This window comes from Schistocerca piceifrons, chromosome 7 (assembly GCF_021461385.2).
Source record: "Schistocerca piceifrons isolate TAMUIC-IGC-003096 chromosome 7, iqSchPice1.1, whole genome shotgun sequence".
In the NCBI taxonomy this organism is placed as follows: domain Eukaryota; kingdom Metazoa; phylum Arthropoda; class Insecta; order Orthoptera; family Acrididae; genus Schistocerca; species Schistocerca piceifrons.
The window spans coordinates 131,255,487-131,276,310 of record NC_060144.1 but is presented as its reverse complement, the minus strand read 5'-3'; the positions used below and the strand labels follow the sequence as shown (position 1 = coordinate 131,276,310).

Here is a 20,824-nt window from a genome sequence, read left to right as displayed (position 1 = left end):
TGCATTACTTATTGAACGCCCCTAGTACACGGTAAACAAATTGATGATCACTGAAGTGGTGAATAATGGGTTGGGGTACTGACCCACGTAGTAGCCCATCTCCTTCAGCTCCTGCACGAGCTGCTGCTTCTGGTCGGAGGACATGCGCGCGAAGATGGCGCCGGCGGCCACGACCCGCGGTAGTAGGTCCTGCCGAGCGCTGCGCAGCGCCGCCCACGTGGGGCCCGTGACCGCCAGCCGGTAGGGCGACGCGCCGCCCCCGCCGCCGACGCACGTCTCCTCGTCCCCGGGCGACACCTCGAACGCCGCGTTGCTCAGCCCGCCGTCGCATGGCATGCTCTGCGCAACCACCAGCCACACTTCATGCTACATCATGGCTATCAACTATCACACTTGAATACACAAGGGCGAATAGCGACACAAAACAAAGAAGATACAAACGAAACAGCATTGCATGCCATCTCAGCTTTCTCCATTGACCTGTCAAAAAAAAAAAAAAAAGGATCTGAGCACTATGGGACTTAACTTCTGAGGTCATCAGTCCCCTAGAACTTAGAACTACTTATGACCAGCGTCTTGAAGGGAGGATATAAGATGAACATCAACAAAAGTAAAACGGGGATAATGGAATGTAGTCGAATTAAGTCGGGTGAGGCTGAGGGAATTAGATTAGGAAATGAGACACTTAAAGTAGTAAAGGAGTTTTGCTATTTGGGGAGCAAAATAACTGATGATGGTCGAAGTAGGGAGGATATAAAATGTAGACTGGCAATGGCAAGGAAAGCGTTTCTGAAGAAGAGAAATTTGTTGACATCGAGAATAGATTTAAGTGTCAGGAAGTCCTTTCTGAAAGTATTTGTATGGAGTGTAGCCATGTATGGAAGTGAAACATGGACGATAAATAGTTTGAACAGGAAGAGAATAGAAGCTTTCGAAATGTGGTGCTAGAGAAGAATGCTGAAGGTTAGATGGGTAGATCACATAACTAATGAGGAGGTATTGAATAGGATTGGGGAGAAGAGGAGTTTGTGGCACAACTTGACTAGAAGAAGGGATCGGTTGGTAGGACATGTTCTGAGGGATCAAGGGATCACCAATTTAGTATTGGAGGGCAGCGTGGAGGGTAAAAATCGTAGAGGGAGACCAAGAGATGTATACACTAACGAGATTCAGAAGGATGTAGGCTGCAGTACGTACTGGGAGGTGAAGAAGCTTGCGCAGGATAGAGTAGCATGGAGAGCTGCTTCAAACCAGTCTCAGGACTGAAGACCACAGCAACAACAACAACAAACCCAACTAACTTAAGGACATCACACACATCAATGCCCGAGGCAGGATTCGAACCTGCGACCGTAGCGGTTTCGCGGTTCCAGACTGTAGCGCTCAGAACCTCTCAGCCACCCCGGCCGGCTGCCTCTCAAGCAGACTGGACTGCTCCTGCCAGCAATACACCAGTGGATGCCTGGTATTGTCGGTCCCCACTGTGTTGCCTTTCCCGCTGTCTAATGCATTGTTCTCAGTAAGCTTTTGCAGTAGGAGATTCATGCAACATCTAGTTTTGCGTGCCCTACGTTGTGCAGTTAAGGTACTCTATAGAGGAGCATACAGTAGACCTATACCACAAGTGAGTCTCGTCTCTAGCACATAAACACTTTTAATTTCATACTTGTTAGCAGTTAAATAATCAAATTTGCAAAGAACACTTTTTTTTACAAAGAATGTAAATGTCAGACATAATTCCATACGTAAATTTGGATAGATCTACTTTGCGCGAAAACTTCAGGAACCTATGGAAGATATTCAACGATGGGCATTCCTCTGGGAGATCACTATCTGCACTACTGGCCATTAACATTTCTACACCAAGATGAAATGCAGATGATAAATGGGTATTCACTGGACAAATATATTATACTAGAACTGACATGTGATTAAATTTTCACGCAATTCGGGTGCATAGAACCTGAGAAATCAGTACCCACAACAACCACCTCTGGCCGTAATAACGGCCTTGATACGCCTGGACATTTAGTCGAACAGAGCTTGGATGGCGTGTACAGGTACAGCTGCCCATGTAGCTTCAACACGATACCACAGTTCATCAATAGTAGTGACTGGCGTATTGTGACGAGCCAGTTGCTCGGCCACCATTGACCAGACGTTTTCAATTGGTGAGAGATCTGGAGAATGTGCTGGCCAGGGCAGCAGTCGAACATTTTCTGTATCCAGAAAGGCCCATACAGGACCTGCAACATGCGGTCGTGCATTATCCTGCTGAAATGTAGGGTTTCGCAGGAATCGATGAAGGGTAGAGCCACGGGTCGTAACACATCTGAAATGTAACGTCCACTGTTCAGAGTGCCGTCAATGCGAACAAGAGATGACGGGACGTGTAACCAATGGCACCCCATATGACGATGACGAATACACGCTTCCAATGTGCGTTCACCGCGATGTCGCCAAACACGGATGCGACCATCATGATGCTGTAAACAGAACCTGGATTCATCCGAAAAAATGACGTTTTGCCATTCGTACACCCTGGTTCGTCGTTGAGTACACCATCGCAGGCGCTCCTGTCTCTGGTGCAGCGTGAAGGATAACCGCAGCCTTGGTCTCAGAGCTGATAGTCCACGCTGCTGCAAACGTCGTCGAACTGTTCGTGCAGATGGTTGTTGTCTTGCAAACGTCCCCATCTGTTGACTCAGGGATCGAGACGTAGCTGCTCGATCCGTTACAACCATGCGGATAAGATGCCTGTCATCTCGACTGCTAGTGATACGAGGCCGTTGGGATCCAGCACGGCGTTCCGTATTACACTCCTGATCCCACCGATTCCGTATTCTTCTTACGGTCATTGGATCTCGACCAACGCGAGCAGCAATGTGGCGATACGATAAACAGCAATCGCGATAGGCTACAATCCGACCTTTATCAAAGTTGGAAACGTAATGGTACGCATTTATGCTCTTTACACGAGGCTTCACCAGGCAACGCCGGTCAACTGCTGTTTGTGCATGAGAAATCGGTTGGAAACGTTCCTCGTGTCAGCGCGTTGTAGGTGTCGTCACCGGCGCCAACCTTGTGTGAATGCTCTGAAAAGCTAGTCATTTGCATATCACAGCATCTTCTTCCTGTCGGTTAAATTTCGCTTCCGTAGCACGTCATTTTCGTGGTGTAGTAATTTTAATGGCCAGTAGTGTATTTCGCTAAGACTCATATAAACGTAAATCTAAAGACGTTAAAATGGCTGCAAACGGCGTCGATACCACGGTAAAACAAAAACATCAAGTACCTGGGCCTCATACTAAACTCAACGACGATTTCCAGAAAAACAAATCGAATACTATACGGACAGGAATATTAAAACACGTCAAAACAGATTTCTACGCACTGCTACAAATGCTCCTCGTTTCCTACCAAATACACTTCTACCCAGGGACATACAAGTCCGCAAAATACTGGAATTAGTTTGCGGTAAGGCCGGAACCTTCTACAATTGTTTAAAAGTTTCGCCACATGCGTTAATCCAAGCTCTGGGCACCTTTCCACCGGACTCGCTGACACACTTTCCCCGTTTGCTAATCCATCGTGAGTTCAACTTCTAATACCCAGTATTTAACCAACCTCGAATCAAATCAAGAATTGTACATCTACATCTGCGTGATTATTCTGCTATTCACAATAAAGTACCTGGCAGAGGGTTCAATGAGTCACCTTCAAGCTGTCTCCCTAGCATTCCACTCTCGAACGGCGCGCGGGAAAAACGAGCACTTAAATTTTTCTGTGCGAGCGCTACTATAATACGCATACTGCCTCAACTCTCACTCACAAACTCCAAACAAAGACACAAGGAAAGAGGCTAAGCTATGGCTGGTAGGCTCCGGTAGTAGCCGACCTCGGGCAAGAGCAATTGCGGTTCCAGAGGGAGTTAGGAACACGCAAGGCAGTACCGATAAACGTCTTATCTCAGAAGATGGGGTGATGAAAGGCAAACCTACGGTTACAGAGTTTGTTGATTTAGAGAAAGGTTCTGACGATGCTAACTGTAATACACTCTTTTGATTTTTGCATGTACCAGGGATAAAATACAGGGACAAAACTATCTATAATTTATACAAAACGCGCACTGCAGTTGGAAGAGTCAATATATGAAAGGGAGTCAGCGGTTAAAGAAGTGGGACAGTGTTGTTGTCTATCCCCAAAGTTATTCAGTCTGTGTATTAAGCAAGAGCTAGAGGAAACCAAGGTGAAAGTTGGAAGGGGAATTAATGTTTAGGGAGAAGGTAGAACTTCGCGGCTTGCCGATGACGTTGTAATTCTGTCACAGCCGTCAAAGATAACTTTAACTGGAATGGATGCCATGAAAGGAGGTCACGAGAAGAATATAAAAAAGGTAAAACAAGGGTAAAAGAGTGCGGATCACGCGTTGCTGAGGGAATTAGTTTAGGAAAAAGGGGCACTAAAAGCAGTAGACAAGTTTTGTTATTTGGGCAGTAAAATAAGTGACGGTGGCCAAAGAAGAGAGAGTAAAAAATGCAAAATGACTACTGCACGAAAGTAATTCCTGAAAAAGAGATATTTGGTAATACCACATATAAATTTTCGTGTTAGGAAGTCTTTTCTGAAGATATTTATCTGGAGTGTAGTTTTGTACAGAAGTGAAACATGGACGATAAACAGTGCAGACGAGAAGAGAATAGAAGCTTTCGAAAAAATGGTGCTACAGACGAATGCTGAAGATTAGCTGGGTAGATCTACATCTACATCTATACTTTGCAAATCATCGTGATGTCATGGCAGCGGGTACATCCCATTGTACCAGTTTTTAGGGATTCTTCCTGTTCCATTCACGTATGGATTGTGGGAAAAATGAGTGTTCGAATATCTCTGTGAGTGAGGTAATTACTCTAATCTTATTCTCACGATCCCTATGTTAGCAATATGTGAGGGGTTGTAGTATATTCCCAGAGTCACCATTTAAAGCCGATTCTTCCAGAGTCTACCAGTTCAGTTCCTTTAATACCTCTGTGACACTCTTCCACGGATTAAAGTAACCTGTGACCATTCATACTGTTCTGCTTTGTATACGTTCAATATTCCCTGTTAGTCCTATTTGCTACGGGTTCCAAAGACTTGAGCAATATTCTGGGATGAGTCGCGAGTGACTTGCAAAGCAATCTCCTTTGTAGACCGACTGCACTTCCCCAGTATTCTACCAATAACCGATGTCTACCACCTGTTTCAGCCACGACTGAGCCCGTGTGATGATTCCAATTCATATCCCTATAGAGTGTTACGTCCAGGTATTTGTATGTGTTGGGCGATTCCAACAGTGACTCATTGATTTTATAGTCGTAGGATACTACAGTGCTTTTTGCGTTTTGTGGAGCGCATAATTTTACATCTCTGAACATTTAAAGCAAGCTGCCAATCTTTGCACCACTTTGAAATCTTATCAAGATATGACTGAATATTTATGCAGTTTCTTTCAGATAGTGCTTCATTATATATAACTGCATCACCTGCAAAAAGCCTCATTGTTACTAATAGAGTAACTAATGAGGTGGTACTGAATCGATCTGGGAAGAAAAGAGATTTGTGGCACAGCTTGAATAACGGAAAAGTCTGGTTAACAGGACACATATTGAGGGACCAAAGAATAATCAGTTTATTATTGGAAGGAAGCGCTGAGGATAAAAGTTGCAGAGGAAACTACGGGCCGATTACAGTTAGCAGGTTCAAATGGATGTAAGTTGCTAGTTATGCAGAGTTGATGAGGCTTGCTTATGACAGACGCGTACGGAGCTGCGTCAAACTAATCTTTGGACTGAAGGCCGCAAAACAACAGTTATCCCAGGAGCATCGAAACGGCTTTGGATCTCAGATTTGGTCCAGTCCTCGTAGACCGTCTTGTATGCGGTTCGACGTAATTTTAGCAGTGTAGAAGCAAAGAAAAGAAAGCAGTGTTAGAGGAGTGGTGGCAGGAATGACGTACCGGTGGCGCAATGGTGGACTTGGTGAAGTAGACCTGCGGCGCTGACGTGGGCAGCTCCCGGGCAGTTACCTCCACGATGGTCTCGTGTGGCAGCACGATGCCGCTCTCACGGGCCACGCTCGATGCCGTCTGGATGTTGTCTCCTGCAGTATGTCAGCAAAGCACCGTCACTCACACATCAGTCTCTCTACTATAACATTGACTTCACATAACATTAAATGCTAACTTGCAATAGTTTTGTATATGTATTGCCATACGATAAAAAAAAAACTTTCAAGTTCATTTGCACCTCACAAGGGAACCTCCCCATCGCACCCCCCTCAGATTTAGTTATAAGTTGGCACAGTGGATAGGCCTTGAAAAACTGAACACAGATCAATTGAGAAAACAGGAAGAAGTTGTGTGGAACTGTGAAAAAATAAGCAAAATATACAAACTGAGTAGTTCATGGGAACATATGCAACATTAAGGACAATAGGATCGCAGCAGCGCAATGGTCTCGTGGTAACGTTAGCAGCTGCGGAACGGAAGGTCCTTGGTTCAAATCTTCCATTGAGTGAAAATTTTTATTTTTTATTTTCAGTTTATGTGACAAACTCTTATGTTTTCATCACTTTTTTGGGAGTGATTATCACATCCACTAGAAAACCTAAATCGGGCAAGGTAGAAGAATCGCCAAGTGTACAAGTTAGGTGGGTCGACAACATATTCCTGTCATGTGGTGCACATGCCGTCACCAGTGTCGTATAGAATATATCAGATGTGTTTTCCTGTGGAGGAATTGGATGACCTATGACCTTGCGATCAAATGTTTTCGGTTCCCATTGGAGAGGCACGTGCTTTCGTCTACTAATCGCACGGTTTTGCGATGCGGTCGCAAAACACAGACACTAAACTTAGTACAGTGAACAGAGACGTCAATGAACGAACGGACAGATAATAACTATGCAAAAATAAATAAAGTAAAATTTTCACTCCAGGGAAGACTTCAACGAAGGACCTCTCGTTCTGCAGCTGCTCACGCTACCACGGGACCACGGCGCTCCTGAGCTCACATTGTGCATGATGTTGCCTATGTGGCCCATGGACTACTCAGTTTGTATATTTTGCTTATTTTTTCACAGTTCCACACAACTTCTTCCCGTTTTCTCAATTGATCTGTGTTCAGTTTATCAAGGCCTATCCACTGTGCCAACTTATAACTAAATCTGAGGGGGGTGCGATGGGGATGTTCCCTTGTCAGACTGCAATGACGCATCATGGACCAGACAGTGCTCTGGGTTTGCGATGGCGGGGCAGGAGAGAGACAGCGTTAACAAGAGGCAATTTTTCGAAGAAAAAATTGCTTCTTATAGTCCGTAAACCACGGTAGCGGCTGTGCTAGAGTAGAAGGGTGCTGGGCTGCGGTACGTGCCTGTGATCATGACGATCTTGAAGCGCGCCGCGGTCAGCTCGGCGATGACGGGTGTGGTCTGTGGCTTGAGGCGGTTCTCCAGGATGATGATGCCCAGGAAGCGCAGGTCGCGCTCCGCGTCCTCTCGCGCCAGCTTCTGCAGGTTGGTTGAGCGAGCCAGTCGCCGGTGGCCCATGGCGATCACGCGGTAGCCCTTGCTGGTGTACTCGTGCAGCGTCTCGTTAAGGCCGGTCGGCACTGGCGGCAAAATGAGCAAGCTCTTATCAAGATGCAGGGGAAATGTAGACCAATGCATCGACTGAATCCTCTGCGACAGTCCTTTATCGCCCATCCTATTCTACGTCTTCACCGATATATGCATCTACACCTATATAATCCCCATCTACATCTACATAATCTGCATCTGCTTCTACAATTATATAAATTGCATCTACATCATCTGCATCTGCATAGTATGAATCTGTGTGTACAAATGTACATCTGCATCTGGGACACCTAAAGCTACATAATCTGCGTCTGCACCACTAACACCTGCACTGATAACACATCTATATCTATACCATATGCATCTGCACCATCTGGATTAGTATCTGCATGAACATAATCTTCATCTGCATCTAGGACATCTACATAATCTGTATATCTTCTAGGACATCTACACAGTCTACATCTGCATCATGTGCATCTACAGCACGTCTACATCTACAATCTATATCTTTAGAACAGGCGTCTATATCGTCTGCCTCTACAGCTACATTTAGATGTACGTACCCATCTGCATCTACAGTTACAACTGCATGTGCATCTGCACCAAAATTTAAACATGCATTTAAATCTAGATCTGCATCTGTATCTAGATCTGCATCTACATAATTTACAGTTTCTGCGTCCTCACCTGTAAAACTATGTCTAAACTTTAAGCTGCATGTACTTCAATATGTACATCCCGCAAGCCACATTACGGTACAGTGTAGATGGTAGTAGTGGTATCCCTGTCGTGTACCACTTACATATCTCTTTTGTCAATGGAGCGTGGGAAGAAAGATTGTCGGTAAACTACTAAATTATTTTCTCGTCATGATCTTTTCGCGAGATGTATTTGGGAGCAAGTAATATTGTCGCAGAAGAAGCTAAGTAGCATAGTCACCGTGGTGTACTGGTTATAATACTAGACTGTTGCATGGAAGGTCCTAAATTGAAAACTCAACTGTAAAATTTTTATTTCTATATTCGGTTCGAGTACATTCTATCAGTATCCACAAATGTCAAGAACCATTGTACTGGAATGTTCTGTATCTGTATATACACCGTATGTGTTCCGGCCGAAGGCAGTTTATTCCGCGCTCTTGTATGTGCAAGTGCTGAATAAACCGTCGTTAAGTGAAGTTAGTGTTCGTCATTCAACTAATTACACCTTCTTCTGCGTGAAAATACGTTGCCTGAGTCTTCTTGGAACTTCTGCTCTCATAATTTAATACGAAACACGTGGCTCTTCTTCGGATCATTTCTAACTTCAGTTCTGACAATTGGAATGAAAATATTCACATGTGTATTAAGTCAAATGAATGTACGAGTATTTGTAAACACTGCTAAACACAAAATAACTTTATTTGAATAACGAATTATGCAATTTCGGATCCTGTGGATGCACAGTATACTACTTCCTTTGTTACAGCGACAACATACGAATTTTTAAACGGTTTCTTAAAGTAGGGTAGCAGCTCTATAAATCCCCCCCCCCGAAAATGATACACTGTAACATGGTAACATCGCAACACTTAATTGAAGAACGCTACGCAATATAAACACTACAGGTCAGTAACCAAATTTTAAAAAATGCTGTCTGTGCTGCAGTGTCTTTTCTGAAATGTGTGTGGAGTATACCGTTACATCTAAGAGAAACGTCGAAAATATGCAGCACAGGTAAGACGACAACAGAAGGTTTTGAAATATGTTAGTATAGTATAACGCTCATGGTTGGCTGGACTGATCAGATAACTTGTGAAGAGATATTGAACTGATTTGGGGATAAAAGAAAATTTGGACATGACACAGAAACACCTCCTGAGGCATCAAGGAATTGTCAATTTCGTAATAGAAGGAAATGGAGGGATACATATTGCACAGAAAGATCAGGGAATGAATACTTTAACTGGGCTAAAGCGGGTGTATGTTGGAATTATTATGTAGAGATGAAGACACCTGCACAGAATACACTGTCGTGTAGGACTGCATCAAAACAGCCTTCAGACTGAAGACTAATAGTAACAGCATGAACATTATTACACTTTTTGCTTAATTATATCACGTGTTAACTACCACACAGCAATGGAAATAGGAAATAAGTATAGCGCGCAGCATATCTGCATACGGCGGAAACACCTCACCTGTGCTGGGATCGGATAGCGAGGTGATCATCTCTGGGGATCCCTTGCAGTACATGTCGTAGTCCTGGACTCCAGCAGTGATAGTGACGACACTCATGCGCTGCAGTCTGGAGGAAAACTGGAACTGGTGCACTATCGAGATCTCCTTGGGGTCCTGGAAGCAAACATTGGGTCATAAACAGGCCGCTTGTACATACACGGTTATCCGTGTTGTGCAACTAAAAAAGTTACGCGACGCAGTTCTCATTATGAGATGGTAACACAGATGATCGTTCGTGTACTGTGATCAGAATCATTTGCACCACTGCTTGCACCAAAAAATAAAGGCGTTTGTCTGGATTGTGTGGCGTAACGACATCAAACTACCTAATTAGACAATAAACATTGAATTTTTTTAAATATATTGTGTTTTTAAATGTCGATAATATGACAATCAATGACTGGTAGATGAAACCGGCAAAGCCGTGTTATTATCTTTGTTTTTAAAAATCTGAAAGCTGTATGAATAAGTATAAATAAACAGTTGTTAATAATTGTAAAACTAATTTAGTAATTGTAATGAGCGTACACCTCGCTAGGAACTTTTATTATGCTGAATGAGGGTCTGCAACAGTACGCCAATTAAACTGGGCGAACTACATCGTCTTTCATCCTGATGAGTTTGTTTGGATGACCCTGGCGCACAACAAAGATTCAGTGTCGTTCCTGTAATAAGTTCTGATTACGGAAAGTATTTTTGACTTTGAGTGAGTCTGTTTATTAGAAACTGAAGTCGTGTGAATGACGCTTTCAAGTGTACAACAAAATGTGCGTTTACGTGTGACAAAATCTAAATAAAATCGTCTACAAAATAATGCAGCAATTTACACAATAATTGTAAGTCGTATCTAAAATTTAATAGTCGCAGATGCAAGGATTTTTGGACGCATTTTGTGATCAAATAATTACAACACAATGACTTCAAGAAAAATGTCTCTGGCTGGCAGTTGGCAAACCACTATTAAACGACAGTATTTGAGACGTAAAGAAATTGTGTAACATATTCGCCACCAACAAAAACATCTGCTACGAGGCAAGAACCACTCGTAATTTAATAATTAGTCGTGCATAAGGGAGAAACAGTCACTTCATTGCAACTATTCTACGTTTGGAATTTTGAACACTATAATAACTTAAATTTTGTACTCACGTTTTACTCTTATCTAAGAACATTTAAAACTGCTTTCCCTTTTGTGATATTGAAAAGAGTTAGTTTATATCTAAGATATCATTTCACTAAATGTATAAATTTGAAACGACAATGTCAAACTGTCGTCATATTTTAGTAAATTATTAGTGAAGATAACTGCAGCTAATTCAGATATTGGTACTGGTCTTGTCGCCTTTCTTTTGAACTTGCAACGGTTAAAGTCACAGTAATATTTAACATAAATTATTTTCAATAATTAAAGTAAATTTCAAAATGATAGCCAGAATGCTATGCAGTCAAAGTATCTCATCCTGACGCTGATCATTCACTGTTGGTTTGGTGGATATCGCTAAGTATGAAAACGATACTGACGATAGGCGGTGAAGTTTGTAAGTAGGCTGTTTAGGTTTTCATTTTGGTGACGTCACGTAGCGCTCTGTATGAAAATCACTGACTGTGCTGTGTGCAGTCTGTGGCTGGTTTGCATTGTTCGAATTTGCTATTGTAGTGTTGGGCAGTTGGCTGTGAACACCGCGTAGCGTTGCGCAGTTGGAGGTGAGGCGCCAGCAGTGGTGGATGTGGGGGGAGAGATGGCGGAGTTTTGAGAGCGGATGATCTGGACGTGTGTCCATCAGAGTAAATTTGTAAGACTGGATGTCATGAACTGATATATATATTATGACTTTTGAACACTATTAAGGTAAGTACATTGTTTGTTCTCTTTCAAAATCTCTCATTTGCTAACTATGCCTACCTGTAGTTAGTGACTTCAGTAGTTAGAATCTTTTATTTAGCTGGCAGTATTGGCGCTCGGTGTATTTCAGTAGTTCGAATAACGAAGATTTTTGTGAGGTAAGTGATTCGTGAAAGGTACAGGTTATTGTTAGTCAGGGTCATTCTTTTGTAGGGATTATTGAAAGTCAGATTGCGTTGCGCTAAAAATAATGTGTGTCAGTTTAGTGATGATCAGAATAAGTAAAGATAGAAATGTCTGAGTACGTTCAGTTTTGCTCAGCTGTTTGAAAATCAAAGAATGTAAGAGGTTTAGCAACACAGTCATTTATAAATTTTTGTAAGGGGACGTTTCGAGTTTTCTGACTGATTTGATGCGACCCGCAACGAATTCCTCTCCTGTGCCAACCTCTTCGTCTCAGCGTAGGGAAAAAAAGTTCAAATGGCTCTGAGCACTATGGGACTTAACTTCTTAGGTCATCAGTCCCCCAGAACTTAGAACTACTTAAACCTAACTAACCCAAGGACACCACACACATCCATGCCCGAGGCAGAATTCGAACCTGCGACCGTAGCGGTCGCGCGGTTCCAGACTGTAGCGCTTAGAACCGCTTGGCCACCTCTGCTGGCTCAGCGTAGCACTTGCAACCCACATCCTCAATTATTTGCTGGATGTATTCCAATTTATTTTTCCCTATACAGTTTTTACCTTCTACGACTCCCTCTAGCACCATGGTGGCTATTCCCTGATGTCTTAACAGATGTCCTATCATCCTGTCCCTTCTTCTCGTCAGTGTTTTCGCTATATTCCTTTCCCTGTCGAGTCTCCGGAGAACCTCCTCATTTCCTACCTTATCAGTCAACCTAATTATCAACATAAACATCTCAAATGCTTCGAATATCTTCTTCTCTGGTTTTCCCACAGTCCATGTTCCACTACCGTGCAACACTGTGTTCCAAACGTACACTCTCAAAAATTTCTTCCTGCTCCACCTTACGCTTTGAAATTAAACAGACGATTGTCTTTCATAAAAAATTCAGTACAGGCTTAGACGTGGTCATGTGATTTTCCCGTAACTTGTTTGCGTAAATTTTTCGTTTTATTCGGAAGTCAAGGTGACGAACCAAGGTCACGCATGGAGTAGCAAGAGGAAACACTAGATTTGCTACAGGGAGACCCGTGGCAGATACGTTACTTAAATGTCTGACGGTATAAAGATGTGAGGTTATAAGTATTGTATAGAAGTGAAAAATGGAAAATGAGCAGTTCACACCAGGTAAGAATGTAGTGCTATAGAAAATTGCAGTTGATGGGTAGCTCTAGTAACTAATTACGAAGTTTCCAGAATGAGATTTTCACTCTGCAGCGGAGTGTGCGCTGATATGAAACTTCCTGGAAGATTAAAACTGTGTGCCGGACCGAGACTCGAACTCGGGACACGGTTTTAATTAGGAAATACTGAATCGAATTAGGGGAACCAGAAATTTGTAATATAATTTGACTGAAAGAGACTGGTTGATAGGACGCATACTGAGGCGTCATGAAATATTCTGTTTGGTAATCGAGGTAAGTGTATGTGCTTGTATAGGGTGGGGGAGGGGGGGATGTTAAAAATTTTAGAGGAAGACCAAGGAATGAATTACAGCATTCTTCCCTTGGTATCCCTCTCCCTGGTTCAAATGGATGTAGATTGCTATAGTTATGCGGAAATGAAAAGGCTTGCACAGGATAGGGTGTTGAGAGGTGCATTAAACCAGTATTCGGACTGAAGATGAGCAACACCATCCTAAAACACAGAAATGTTACAAGCCACGTCTGTGTCTGAGGCACTACAGTTCAATTCTTTTATCTTGGCGGCTCGCGCATGCCCGCCCAGACGCGGGAGATTGCTGCATTGCCAGTTGCACGCGCCAAGAGAAGCAGCACCATAGTGTAGTATAGTTCGCAAACTTACGTATCGGGGGGAGCGCGCAGTTTATGAAGTAAAGCCACCACAGCCGCATTAAGCCTTTCGCTGCTACAGAGACGTGCTCCCCGCATTCCGCGATGTGCACGATTTTGTCATTACTGCACTGCTCGCCTGTGCAAACACATGGTATTCAGACTGCTTTGACACACTTATCATTCGATTTCACATTAACTATTCGGCCCAAAAATTTGATGTTTACACATCTTCTTGACTGATACCTTCCCCCCATAAATGACTTAATTTTGTTTCGATGTTCAAAGCAGTTATTGTGCAGCATTAAATGTAATAAACCATTGCACGAAATTTTGAAGAGTTTGCAGAGGTAAAAGTCCACAGCGTATACTTTCTGTATGGTCGATTTTCATTGCCACTAGACATTTCAAAAAATTACATTCAAACGAATAAAATTCATGAAGTAAGACACTTCGATGTTGTTTTTAAATAAAGAAAATATTTAGTATCGAACAAGATTTGAACTCAGAATCCTTTACATAGCAGCCAAACACCTTAATCATTACACTAACACAGCTCGTCATTCAACTTAAGTCCTGGAGAACTTTAAAGTATCACGCAAAATACCGACAAACACTGTTGGTATGACTGTGAATTACTCACGTTTCGTCGAAGTACAGTAGGAAATAAACAATTACCGCTGTTCTTTATTGCGAAAAAGCGGTTAGTGAAAATGATTTTCCTTGCTATCGCCTGAATTAGGAGGCTTATTGCTTGTTTGGTTTAATTAATTAATAGAATATGAAGCAATTGGTATAAAGAATGCTTTTTCCAAGTTTTCTTTTACAGAAAGTCTGCTATCAAGACATTACTTTTGTTCAATTACTTTATTTATGACTGAACGTTTCTAAAACTGAAGACACTCGTCCGTGCTCTGCACTGCAGTCGAGCTCTGGCAACGTCGTTCTCTGTTCATTGGCTGACTGTGTTTTGTGACTTCAGATGGGCGGAACGAACCTAAACTCGGCCGCCGTCGTAAATGACAGGCACTGTAGTCATCATGCAGGGATGGTCTTTTCAACGACTGGACACCTTTCAAGCTGAGGGGAAGAAAACTGACTTTCAAACACTATGGGGCAATGGCATGTACTGAGCTGGGTAAAGTGTTTTGAAGAACTCCGCTGTAATACACGTGGTCCAGGACAATATGCAGGAATGTGCTGCACCATGGTTACTGGGGGATGAATTCTTATGCAGGCTTACCTGGCTCTCTCCTGGAGGCGGTCTCACGACCGTCGGCAGGTTCTCCTCGTCCTCGTCGTCTTCCTCACATTCCCCGTCCGCCACGTCCTCTTCTTCTTCCTCTAGCTCCCACTTCGTGAACTCGAACATCTGCAAGTACCAAGTGAGTCATGCCAACAAGTGTGCAAGCAGGTGAAGACAGAAGCGTAACGGCGTCCACGGCATAGTAGTGTGTGGAATGAACAGCAGAAAATGTGCAACTGCTTCCATATAAAAATACACTTCCAAAGCTGTAACTATACCTGCTAAATCGTTTGTGCCACATTTTTGGTGTGTGCGGTATTGTGGCCAACAAATGACTTTGTTTAGTTTCTCATGGTCCGGGTTAGTTATTGACTGCAGTTTACACGAGATAAGACATCGGATGATAGCTAGAGTAAGCCATCCACTTCCCGTATTACCAGTGCCAGCATCAAGACTGAAATTTACTCGACATCCGCGGAAAAATATAGGTCCATTCAATATAACACAAGACCTGGCATTGTGGAATAGATGCTGATTCCCAATCTAGACCTAGTTATGTATATAGTAATTTGCCTTTTACATTGTATACTCTCTCATGTCGTAAAGTTAGTAATGATGAAAAAATACATGTACGGATGAAAGGACTTGGTGTACTTGCTGAAAATGTAACTCTAACTGGTGATGTAACTCTGTACTATAATTAATAATAAAGTGTGAACTGTAGCGTCAGCCATTAACCGGACAAGGGTACATCTCGAACCGGGGGCTCAAGGATGCAATAGTTTAAAAAAATTAACAAAGCACAGTGCCGCACTGCCCGCTGGGCGCCTAGCCGGCTGGTTACGCAACCCGCTTGGCTGTAGAGAAGCATTCTCACATCGAACAATGGCAAGGGTAAACCATCCACTTCCAGTATTCCCTGTGCCAGCATCAAGACTAAAATTAACTCGGCATCCACGGAAAAATATAGGTCCATTCAATATAACAGATTGAGCTGTTCCATTTGTGCCAAGTTTGTTTTCGAGGCTTATAATGTGTTTGTAGACAGCATGCGGTGGCCGCGTTGACGATAGACACGTCGACGAGGCATAGTGCTACAATGCTGTTGCAGATAGAGCTCACAGCGGAATGGTTCCGCTGGCGTGCACTGCCCGCTTATATAGCGAGCGAACGACCTTCGTTACGTAAGCGCGCCGATAAGGGACTTAGACTCTACAGGTACCAGCACAATTGCAATTTCAAGTGGAACTGCTAAAGATTCTGCTTCAGCACAAGCCAGACTTTAAAATCCTCCGACATGTCTGTCATTGTCGAAAATAGGCCTTTTCACGATGTAAACAACATTCACGTAAATCGCTGCAAATCAGTGTTCTTGCACACTGTTCATATGTAAACTATGGCCGTTGCCGCGAAACTGCATTTGTGCTATAAATAATTCCTACAGTAAACGGCGAATATGAGTCCTTTCAAGGATGACTTTGTGCGAGAAACTAAGCAAACTGTAACAACACTATGCTCACATCATAAAATGCGACAATTAACGGAACCACCGTCGACTTTTTAAGCGATTGTAATCCGTAAATGTAATTGTGTATCTGTTCCTAAGAAGAGCTACTGTAAAATATCATGTACGGCGAGATGATAGTATCATACCTACGTATTGTTTAACCAGATCAGGTTACAATTTCAGTTCAGAAAAAAATGTGTATTTTTACAGCTCATTGCCTATTTCCCCCTTCAGTAATAAAAAAAAACTATCTGTTGCGGCTGCCATTATGTTTTATTGTAATGCTATGTTTTTACGGCCGGCCGTTGTGGCTGAGCGGTTCTAGACGCTTCAGTCCGGAACCGCACAGCTGCTACGGTCGCAGGTTCAAATCCTGCCTCGGGCATGGATTGTGTGACGTCCTTAGGTTAGTTAGGTTTAAGTAGTTCTAAGTCTAGTGGACTGATGACCTCAGATGTAAAGTCCCATAATGCTCAGAGCCATTTGAACCATTTTATGTTTTTACATCGTAATGTGTTATGTTATTACGTAATTTTTTGTAGTCATACGATTTATTCGCAGTTTTCATTTGGAAATGATAGATGAAATTGCAATCGATGATTGGAAAGAGAGCTAATTGCTACCTTTGCTCTTCAGAAACAATTATAATGGCATAATATTCTAGTTAAAAAATGGTTCAAATGGCTCTAAGCACTATGGGACTTAACATCTGAGGTCATCAGTCCCCTAGACTTAGAACTGCTTAAACCTAAGGACATCACACACATCCATGCCCGAGGCAGGATTCGACCGTAGCAGCCACATGGTTCCGGACTGAAGCGGCTAGAACCGCTCGACCACAGCGGCAGGCTAATATTCTAGTTTTTAAGTGAACAAAACACATAGACAACACGACTAATTTTAAAAACCACAAAACAGAACTATATGATACAATCTCGCAAATATAATAAGAACTTTATTTGTGACAGTACCAGTACCTCTGGTGAAAAAAAAAAATCAGAGCTGAATTTTTTGAAACGTGGTATGTGAAAACCTTATTTTTTACCAGTAGAAATGCATTCGAACTTTCAAAATGCGCAGAAAAGCGTTAAAATAACGTTTTAAGAAGTCTAAATTTTAAAACCGCCATCCCCTGAAGCTCACAGTACCGGAACCTCTCTTTGTACAAATCAAGCTACATGTATGCAGAGTGGTTCAAAAAGAAAGAACAAATTTCTGTTGTTTTTTACAGACAAACTACGAAAGAAACATATTGCGAATGTCTCTGGATAGATTATGGCTCAAAGTTTTATGTTCGCACTGACAGTATATCATGCACTCAACATGGCCACCATGCGTTTCTTGAGAAACATCGAAACGGCATTCCATTTCATTCCACACACAAACCAACTAGTCCCTTTTTATTGACTCCCCATTACGATCCATGTCGAGGGTCACGTCACCGAAAATTTGCGGTCCACCAGCTAGTGGAAAGGCGTGGATCTAACGTGAAAGTCGGCTTTCAACTCCTCTCTCTCTCTTTGGCTGCTGTATGCTGTTGTCCACAGTGGTATGGCGTTGCCCACAAGACTTCATGTAAGGCGAGCGCAGAGACCAAGACTCTGTCTTTCATGGACCCCCCACAAAAAGTCACAAAGTGTGAAGTCTTGTAACCTGGAAGTCCAAAAGCAGTGAACAAGATCTTGTTGTCCATCTCTTTGGGATGGTGTTAAGATAATGCCGCACCTCGAGATGAAAGTGAGGCGGGGCGCAGTCATGCATAAAAATGGAATCATTGGACTCTTCGTGAAGTTGAGGAAACAACGAAATTTTGCAGCATGCCCATGTATGAGAAACAGCGAATTTTGCAGCATGTCCGGGTATTCCTGTCATGTTTCCTCCGCAAAAAAAGAAAGGTGCATGAACTTTATGAACATGGAAATGCCGTGTGGCTAGGGCCTCCCGTCGGGTAGACCGTTCGCCTGGTGCAAATCTTTCGGGTTGACGCCACTTCGGTGACTTGCGTGGCGATGGGGATGAACGGATGATGATAAGGGCAATACAACACCCAGTCCCTGAGCGGAAAAAATTTTCGACCCAGCCGGGAATCGAACGCGGGCCGTTAGGTATGACATCCCGTCGCGCTGATCACTTTTTTTTTTTTTAATTTTCCTTCATCTTGTTCGTTGTTGATCGTTGTGTTTGGTCGTTGCGGACGTCACATGACATCCGTTACATTTCGTTTGTTGATCCTCCTACTCGGTTTTTTATTACAGAGGCCAATCAGCTCTCTGACCGAACACACTGAGCTACCGTGCCGGCAACCACTCAGCTACCAGGGGCGGAGACTGTTAACAGAAACGGCACAATACACATTGAGTTTCGGTGAGTCTCTTTCATGTTCGACGGCGACGTCAGTATTTTGTGACATGTTCTTACATTATGGTGGTTTACTTTAACCGGGAGATGAAACGTCGATTTGTCTGAAAAGACAAAAAGCGTTCTCTGCCATATCCTGGAAAAATGAAATGCCAAATTCGAACCCTCTGTTACGGTCGCCGAGACACAATTGCTGTTACAATAGAAAGAAGGACCCTTTATTGTATGATTATATGATAGCGGAACAAACATTGGTAACAGTTACTTCTGTAAAATATCTGGGAGTATGCGTACGGAATGATTTTAAGTGGAATGATCATAAAAATTTAACTGTTGGTAAGGCGGGTGCCAGGTTGAGATTCATTGGGAGAGTCCTTAGAAAATGTAGTCCGAACCTGCGACCGTAGCGGTCGCGCAGTTCCAGACTGAAGCGCTTTGAACTGCTCGGCCACACCAGCCGGCACACATTATTACATTTTTAATGTTCGTTTGTTGAAATATAGTTTTCTGTGGATACTCACATACTGTCTTATTTGCTACACGTTATGGCATGTTTTTAAGAATTGTTGTTGTCCCTGTTTGTGGCATATTTACTGTGCTTTTTCTGTTGTCGTTTTTCTCAGCGTAGGTCATGTCATCTACAACTGTGTGAGCGGCTGTTAGTAAAGAAATACTAGACGATGAACTGACGTATATCATATTTATACACTTGGGGTTGCGGTAGTGTAGTCTACACAGTTTTGGTGTGTATTAGGCTGTTACTTAGTTTGTCGTGTACGCACGTTCATTGGAGGGCGTGCAGCTAATTCTATAGACAGAAAAGCAAAACTTTCGCACTTTGTTTATGATCCAAAACATTAAGCCATCTTGCTGTTCGCGTGTATCTCGAGAAATGTATCACATGTTGCGAGAAGGCTATGAAAGCTGTAGCGGGAGTTCTGACGACTTCTGTTCCTTACTTATGTCCCTGTGTGTGATGGGGAAGTGGTTCTTTAGCGTGTGTGTGGTTTCTGCTGTGTGTCTTGGGTCAGTTCTCTCAGAACGGTAAAGTGTGTGTTGTTGCAAAGTGTTGTATTTTTGTTTATCACGTTTTCCCCTTCCACCATAGCCTTTTGCATGTAGTAAATTTCTTTTGCTGTTGGTTGTCGGTATAGACTATTGCTGTGTTTCAGAACGTGTAGATCGCTTTCGATAGTAGTGGGGTTATAGTTTTGTTCCTTAGGTGTTCTGTGAAAGTTGAATGTGCGCTGTCACTCTTTAGAGCTCTCATAAGCTCTGTGTATCTCGTTCGGAAATTTCTGCTTTGTTTGTCCTATGTATTGGGCCTGAAAGGAGTCACATGTGAGCTGATATATTCCAGCACTGCTGAATTTGTCTGAGGTTCTTTTGTCTGGTCTTAGTCTTTTTTTGAACTGTGTTCTTTGTTCTAAATGTTGTTGGGATCCCTTGCATTTCGAGATGTTTCCAATTCTATGAGATATTTTGTTGTTGTATGTTAGAGTGCTCCATCTGTCTCTTTCTTTCTGATGTGATGTGATCTGCTGTGTGTTCTGCATCTGGCTTTCAGATCCTTTGGTTGTGCTCTTGAGTGGGTGGCCGCTATTTTTATGTTCCTTTTTTACCTTGTTATTGAGTTTGTTTAAGACGTCTGCTTTGTAGTCGTTTTCAACAGCAATTTGTTTTATTATATTGAGTTCCTGTGTGTAGTTTTCTGGTTTAAGAGGTGTTCTGTTTATCCTGTGGAGCATGTGTGTGAAACTGGCATATTTATGCACTGTCGGGTGGCTGGATGAGCTATGAATAGCAGTGCTTGTGGACGTGGGTTTTCTGTAGATGGAGAATTCATGCTGTTGGTTGTTTCTTGTGATTGTAAGATCCAAGAAATATAGTTTCTTGTTTTTTTATGTTTCCATTGTGAAGTGGATTTGTGGGTGTTCTGTGTTGATGTTACAGTGCAGTTCTTCTATCCTTTTTTGTGTTTCATCTGCAGGACAGATTACGTCATCCACATCTCGGTACCAATAGATTATACTGTACCCTTCTTGTTTTAC

At 42.7% G+C, this 20,824-nt stretch overlaps 1 protein-coding gene across 1 annotated transcript in view; it reads right to left on the bottom strand.

Annotated features, from left to right (window-relative positions):
- Positions 1-20,824, bottom strand: part of LOC124804928 (polyamine-transporting ATPase 13A3-like) — a 395,714-nt gene that overhangs the window by 19,684 nt on the left and 355,206 nt on the right. Inside the window, exons 13-17 of the mRNA XM_047265303.1 lie at positions 14,906-15,034; positions 9,800-9,953; positions 7,413-7,649; positions 5,999-6,141; positions 84-339 (exon numbers count right to left, since the gene is read on the bottom strand). Coding sequence (XP_047121259.1) covers positions 84-339; positions 5,999-6,141; positions 7,413-7,649; positions 9,800-9,953; positions 14,906-15,034 — 919 coding nt within the window. The remainder of the gene's footprint in view (positions 1-83; positions 340-5,998; positions 6,142-7,412; positions 7,650-9,799; positions 9,954-14,905; positions 15,035-20,824) is intronic.